At 43.7% G+C, this 7,858-nt stretch overlaps 1 protein-coding gene across 1 annotated transcript in view; it reads left to right on the top strand.

Annotated features, from left to right (window-relative positions):
• nptxrb (neuronal pentraxin receptor b) overlaps positions 1-2,762 on the top strand; it is a 9,569-nt gene extending 6,807 nt beyond the window's left edge. The window contains exon 5 of the mRNA XM_008296235.1: positions 1,544-2,762. Coding sequence (XP_008294457.1) covers positions 1,544-1,789 — 246 coding nt within the window. The 3' untranslated portion in view covers positions 1,790-2,762. The remainder of the gene's footprint in view (positions 1-1,543) is intronic.
• The last annotated feature ends 5,096 nt before the right edge of the window (positions 2,763-7,858 follow it).

A 7,858-nucleotide genomic window follows, 5' to 3' on the forward strand; every position in this document is an offset into this window, starting at 1 on the left:
GGATGGACGGACACACGTCTGGATGGATGGATGGATTGATTAGTGAATTTTTGGGTGGATACATGGATGACAAACAGACGGACAGATTAAGGGATATTGGACGGATAGATGAATGAATAGATAAGATAATAGATGGAATAACAGCTTGATGGACAGATGGATGGATAAATAGATTGGTGGGTGGATAGATAGACAAATGGCAGCATGGATAATGGACTGATAAATGGAGGGAGGGCTGATGGATGAATAGGTGATACATGGATGGATGGAAATAGGAAAATGAGAAGGGCTATTTTAAGGAACTGTCATTAGCTTGTCACACATGAACAGGCAGAAACCTAATGGTGTTTATCCTCATGCTGGGCTGCCTCCCTTCTTCATTAGCGAGACGACTGCGTTACATAACCCTTATGAAATCTGACATTATCCCTCCTCCCTGGTGTCAAAAGAGTGACCCAGAGCTCATTGTGCAGCCCATCGTCCTTGCATAAAGGATAAAAAGCAGAGCCGGGAGTCCAATTCACCACGATGATGCACTGATGCAACAAGACTTGATTTAATGGATAGTTTTTGTACAGAGAGCAAGTACTTTATTATTCTCCATCGAGGATGACTGATAAATTGCTGTTGTGTTGACTAGACGTTGTGGGGGGGAAAATCCCAGGACATCCCTCTCACGAGGGTGATCTGAAGGGGAATCAACATTTTTAATCTTATGTGGGAGGAATCATCAAAACACAAGATTTCCGTGGGCGCTTTAAGCCTTAGCTCCACTTTCATTATGTTTCAGACAGGAGAGCTTGCCAGCGTAGTTCACCTGTTGCATGGCGGCATATTTTGGAATCATACAATTGACCAATTTCAATATACTGTTGTTTTAATCCAAACACAATATTAAAGCTGTAGTAGTGAAGATGTATCCACCTTCCCTTTCTTGGTGGTCATCAAAAATGTTTCTCACGGAGGCCAACCTACAAGGCGGGATGTCAATACACATAAATAAAGAAAACCGCTGGACGAAAATATTCCCTCACATACTTGCAGTTGTTTTCACATTTGTAGAAGCAGGTACTGGGGAGAGTTTCCAACCACAAATGCGATAGATGTTCAAAATAGCTGGCAGGGCCATTTGTTGCTCTGCTCTACCAAGGTTTTTTTTTGTCCACAAAAGTATATCGACACTCTTAGTAATTACTGGCCTCAGGAGAAGTGGCTTGAGTTGGTTGGAGCACAACTCTATCATTGTTCCCTCTCTGCAGTGTCTCCTTAACATCAGTTAGTGTGTTTATTTCCCCTCTAGCCCTGACTCGTTCGTGACGTTTTTACATGATTCACATGCTTGTTGTCATCTTCAAGGGTGTTATTGCAATGGACAATGGTCAAACTGGATCCCCAAAAGGCTGGACACAGCCCCGAGTTCACTAAACACAGAAACTTAAAGCTTTCACACATGACTACAGTTGCAATGTCATCACTGTTAAACTTCATGTCTTGGCTTTTCATGTTCTGACATCCAACTCTTTGTCTGTGCCAACTCTTCAAGGATACTTTGGGCGGGCGTTTCGATGCCTCCCAGGCTCTGGTCGGCGAGCTCTCCCAGTTTAACCTGTGGGACCGGGTGCTGAAGCCTGCAGAGGTTGCCGCTCTGGCTGAGTGCAGCTCCTCAGCTCTAGGCAACATCGCCCCATGGACCGACCACGACGTGGATGTCTACGGCGGCGCCACCAAGGAGTCCCTGGACCCGTGCCACGCTGCTCAGAGATCCAGCCCTTCCAACCCCAAACAGTGAAGGGTGACTGGGAGAGGCCGGCCAAAGGGTGGCCTTGTTTGATAGGTCAATTTTGGGAGTCGATTCAGGAGTTTAAAGGCGTATCAAATTGGAGTTTCCAGTATATTTGCTTGTTGGGGGGTGGGAAGCTTGCCGGTGGACTGAAAGATGGCGCTATTAAGTCGTTAAGAGTGGTGTATCTGTTTTGTTCTTTGTGTTGGTGTCCACGCTCATGTGTTTACTTCTGCAGTGAGATACAGTGAGTTTAGTCACAGAATCACCTTAGAGGAGGCTGCATGGGGCGATCTGCTTCTGGCATGAACAGTTTCAATGGAGACACTTCGTAATAGATTATCGATCGGATCTGGTACCACCTTCTGTTTTTAGGCAATGGTCTGTTGGGCCAGTTCACCATACGTGATTATTCAGGCTGAGCTCCTCGATGGGGTTTGAATACAGTTCTAGAATGAACCTATACTGATGCCATGTCTAAGGGTTTCGTCGTTTTACAACAAAGTGGCACAAAGTTCTGTCTTTGCTCATCTTGTGTCCAGTTGGTTGTGTTAAATGCTACGACTGATTTCTAAGATGCTCTTGTGGTAATGTTGATTTTTATCACTCAATGGGAAACAAAATGAGTTTTGTTCATTTTTAACTGTATATGATCCTGTTGAGTAATGTCTGTGTGCTCTTAAGTTTTCTATATTGCATACCATGATTTGGTAAAACAGTGGTCTTATAAATGTATAACGTGTAATGTACCTCTGCTAATGTTGCTCTGTACCAGTCTGCTGCCCCCCTGCTGTAGCCTCTCACACACACCTCACGAAGCAAAGTTGCAGCATTTCGCTTTGCAACGTAGACAAAGCAGCGCTCTCAGCTGACCTCTGAAATAAACACTTCATGTCCAACTAAGCACCAATCAGACACCGAGATTACGATGATAAAACCGTGGTACCCTTGAATGTAAACCAGATAAAACAATTTAAGTGTGTTTGCATGAGTGTTTTCTGCAAAGTCACATTTCTTGTCACAGAAAAAAAACAACAACTAAATGTGCAAATGACAGTGTTTGTGTCCCCAGACTGCCTCACAGTTTAGTGATGCATTTTCAGTCAATCATATCCTCACAGACAGCGAGGGAAGAGTCTGACCTGCATTGTTTCCAAGATGACCACTTTGTACGTAATAGCTGGCTCTGTGCAGAGGAACAGTCTGAAAAGAATTCATTTTTACCAACACACTGATTTGTTTCCATTTGGAGCTGGCAGACACAGAAGCGTCTGGACCGGCTATCATTAGGTGACTGTAAACTCATGCTTCTGTTATTATTTTCGCAAACTAAAGAACAACAAACGAGCGAATAGAAACAAACCTGAACTACAGTCTGGTGCCGTTTATTTTTGTCACATATTTCAAATTGTTGAAATGAGATGGAAACAGCAGCAGCTAGATTTTGTGTATTCTTTGTTTCAAAAACATCTAATTCTACATCATGCAAGAATTTATATCAGAAGGAGTCTAATCGTGCATATTTATTACAGAGACAGTAAAACATTCAGCATCATCAAAAATCATATTTTATGAGGCTTCTTGACATTTCCCTTGAATGACTTGTTTTTTGATTTTTACATTTTGCAGCACAGTCTGGTGTAATGGACCTTTTGAATTATTTATTACATTTACCAACTGGGTATTAATGTAATCTATATTTAATAATGCCATTAATCCACGTACACAACATTGCAAATTAACGGCAGACTTAAGACATGCTACAGTGAAAAGAGGACAACTCTATCCTCACTCTAACCAGTACTGGACATTTGGATACCAAAATATTCCAATATCAACATATATTGGCAGATATTTTTTTTTTGTACATATGCATATATTTATACATTCAGTGATATAGAAGTATATTGCAAAGGAGAAAGGTTTATTAATCATTTGTTTATTAGCTTTCCAGCAGTGTATCTCACACATACAAATACAAACCAATCACGAAGACGCCGCTTGACTCCGCACCACCGGCTGCTCTGCTACATGTGCTGCGCTGACAGTATTGTAAACGATGGAGTCAGAGCTGCTCTGTTAAAGAAATGACATGATGACACCGTTTCTGAATTAGCCCAAGCATTTTGTTTTGCATCATGCTCTGTAAAATAAATCAGTCAAAACTTTTGATTTTGATGATTTCGGCTGACTAATGTATCGATCAGGCTCTACTATAAGGGGTTAAATCACTGGGAGAGCTACTACTGCAATGACTGAGTTTTGCCGGAGCAGGCAGTAGCACGAGTTAGCCGCTGCTCGATCACCTCAAACTGTGATGCACCACACTCTCGGGATTAGATCGTCTCCTTTCTTTTTTCGGCGGGTTCTGTGAAAGGACAACATTCCTCCGATGTTTGATTTGCATCTTCGTAAGCAACAGCAAAAACAGATAGGCCGTGCTAAACGTCTCGCTTCCAGTTCACAGTGGACATCATAGGAACAGAAGGCAGAGGAAGCCAGACACACTGTGAGGGCTGAGGGTTTGATTCTCACTTTGGCCACCTACACTAAACATGTAACCAGTCAACACTGTGCAGCAAAATGAACTGTGGTCAAGATACAGTCAGTGCTTCTGTTCACTTATTACCTCAAGACATCAGCCCCACATACGATCTGACACCCTGTTGTAAAGTGCCTGCCTGGGCTCTCAGGCCCAAAAAAAATAGTCAAATGTTTTTATGTTTTCTTCTTCTTCTTTGTCTCTTTCTTCTTCTTCTCTCTCTCTCGTTTTTGGTTGTTGATGGCTGTGACAGTGTTGCGCTTGTCCTTATTTGCATCTTCATGGATCTTCTATGATATTGTGAAATAGGTGGATAAAACTAATAAAAATGGTTATGACAACGTTTCTGTCTGTGTGTGTGTGTGTGTGTGTGTGTGTGTGTGTGTGTGTGTGTGTGTGCTGCAGCAGCTGTAGTGAGACTGTAGGCCTCCATCCCACTAACACACAGGCACACTTAAACACACCCACGCAAAGGTGTTTCGCCCAGTTTCACAGTGTTGTAGTCGGACTACATCACCGGCGTCCTTGGCGTCTGATTCAGACACGTGTGTCGACGCATGTGTGTGTGTGTGTTTACATGGAGAAAGTCTTCTGCAGAGACGCCACGGAAAGTGTGATCTTTGGTGCAGGAATAATAGATTAGTCATAAATTTGCCGAGGACCGTGTTGTTTCGTGACTGCTGATCTGCCCACACGCGCAGCCTTTCTTGGCATTCTGCTGAGCTGAACTGTCAGCTGATGCGTAACCTCCCACTGATAATATTTCATAACATTATTTGTCTCACTTGGCTTCCTCTCTTTTCCTCACAGTGCATCATTTCAGTCTCATGAACAAGCAAATTATGATTGACATCCCACCAAAAGCGACTTGTAAAACTGACACCACCACCACTACTGCTTAATAAACACCTTCCCAGCAGCCCCTAACAGTCCTTGAGATTCAGATTCAGATTCGTTTTATTGTCATTGCAACGAGTACAACAAAAAAGTCAGGTGCAGGTCTTTCAGTGCACAAACAAAAATATAAAAACTTTGTAAAACAACTATATACAATATTAAAGAAATATATATATATATGTACAATGTATATATATAAAGATGAAATTAAATAATAAGAACAGTGTATATTGCACAGAGTGGATATTGGACAGAGGCAGTTGTATATTTACAATATATTGCACTTATTGTGACAAGAAGGCCTTTATGGCTCTGACAGCAGTTGGAGAGAAGCTGTTTTCAGCCTGTTAGTCCTGTTTCTGATGGCTCTGTACCGTCAGCAGCTCAAACAGGAAGTGGCCCGGGTGGTAGGAGTCCTTCAGGATGGTGTCGGCTCTCCTGAGACAGTAAGAGCCATGAAGGTCCTCCAGTGTGGGCAGAGGGCACCCAGTGACCTTCTCAGCCGTTTTGGTGACCCTCTGGAGTTTTTGTGCAGCTGGCAAACCACGTACAGAGACAGAAGATGAGGATGCTCTCCATGGTGGAGCGGTAGAAAGACACAAGCATCTCTGGCTGATGTTGTTCTTCCTGAGGATTCTCAGGAAGTGAAATCTTTTTTGTGGCTTCTTTACCAGCCGTGTGGTGTTCTTATTCCAGGTCAGTTTCTCCTCAGTGTGAACTCCCAGGAAGTCACTGAGCCTTTCCACACAGGCCCCACCAATGAGAATGGGCTGAAGGTCCGTTCTGTTCCTTCTGACGTCTATGATTAGCTCCTTTGTCTTGGATGAGTTCAGGAGCAGGTTATTGTCTCTACACCACACAGTCAGCTGTTGCACCTCAGCGGACTCATCACCTCCTGTGATGCGACCTACCGCTGTGGCGTCATCCACATGAACAGTTGCTCATATTGCCTGTTCAGTAAATCAGCTTTGCCCCGTGTTCTGACAGTGGAAGAAACAATGAACAAACACATACAGATTTTAATTCAGTTGATTTACTCATGCACAGTTTCATCTTTTCCTTTTGTTGTTTGTTGTTTTCAGTGGCGTACACCAGCTCCAGTTCCCATGAGGTTTTGACTGTGTTTGCTGCCAAAGCTGAAGAAATAACAGCGATGTATGAGCTGTTTTCCAGGAAAATATTAATATTCTTTGGGAGGCAGGAAGTAAAGTCTTGCAAATAAAAAGCTTTCCGCTGGTCTAGACTGAATTATCAGCTGTTGAACGGGTGGCAGGGAAGCTTTATGACATTCATGGTGCCCAGAGGAAGAACCCAGTGGTTTTGATTAGTGGTCTGCACTCACACAGCGCCGTTTGAACTGCCAGCCTCGTAATAGGTGGACAACCCGCTCTACCACCGGACTTTTACCCGTACGCAACGTTGACATTTGTGGCTTCAAAGGAAATCTTCAAAGGTATTCGATCAACACCCGTCGGTTAGAGTGGCAGGAAGTTTTGGTGCACAAAGTGATAATCCTGCAGGTTAAATTGCAACAACTCGGCAGTTCTCCGATTTAATGAATGCCACATTCAAGCTTCCTAACTTTGCTACATTTTGTGAATAAAACTAATTATGAACACCTCGCTGTGGTCATCAACCAGGAGAAACTCATGTGTGCGTGTTAAAGTTGCATAGAACATTCTTTTCCATTGAAATAATTTCTTCTTTCCTTAAAATGCCTTCGATCTAACTCTCCAAATATCTTCCTCTAGAATGATCTATGAAGTTCCCGCCTCCCTCTTCTTGAACCCCTCCCCTCTCGCTGCAGCTCGAGCACACCAGCTCCTCTACGACTCTGCTCAAACACTGTAAAACTATTCTGCACTACACAATGCTGAGCTGTAATATTGGAGTAATTCAGCCATATATGTTCCAACAGGAAGGTGAATCTAAAGAAGAATATTGATATAGAAAGCTCCGACCTGCAAGTTGACAGGATTGGTTCCTTTCGTTTATAATGTATGAAACCATCCATCCATCATCTATCCACCGCTTAATCCTCACTAGGGTCACAGGGGGGCTGGAGTCTATCCCAGCTGACTCAGGGTGAAGGCAGGTTCACCTGGACAGGTAACCAGTCCACACTTAGAGACTCACATTCACACCTACAGACAATTTAGAATCACCAATTAACCTCAACATGTTTCTGGACTGTGGGAGGAAGCCAGAGAACCCAGAGAGAACCCACGCTGCACGGGGAGAACATGGAGACTCCACTCAGAAAGATCCTGGGTGTCCTCACTGGGACGCGACCCGGCGACCTTCTTGCTGTGAGGCAACGTTGCTAACCACCAAGCCAAATTGCAGCCCCTGTATGAAACCACAGAAGTTGAAATGTGTGTTTTTGAGCTGCTGTTTCAATGTGTACGTACTCAATCATAGTTCTGATTGCTTTTCTCACTCATGATATGTCTTCTGTTATATAAGAGGCGGCTGTGGCTCCGGTGGTAGAGCGAGTCGGTCGATGATCGGAAGGTCGGCGGTTCGATTCCTCCCTGTAACCTGGGCAACCTTGGGCATGACACTTCACCCACCCTGCCTGGTGTGAATGTGTATGAAAGGATTGTTTGAGGTGGTGGTTGGAGGGGCAGAATAGCAGC

Source organism: Stegastes partitus, unplaced genomic scaffold (assembly GCF_000690725.1).
Source record: "Stegastes partitus isolate 25-593 unplaced genomic scaffold, Stegastes_partitus-1.0.2 Scaffold1113, whole genome shotgun sequence".
Taxonomy (NCBI): domain Eukaryota; kingdom Metazoa; phylum Chordata; class Actinopteri; family Pomacentridae; genus Stegastes; species Stegastes partitus.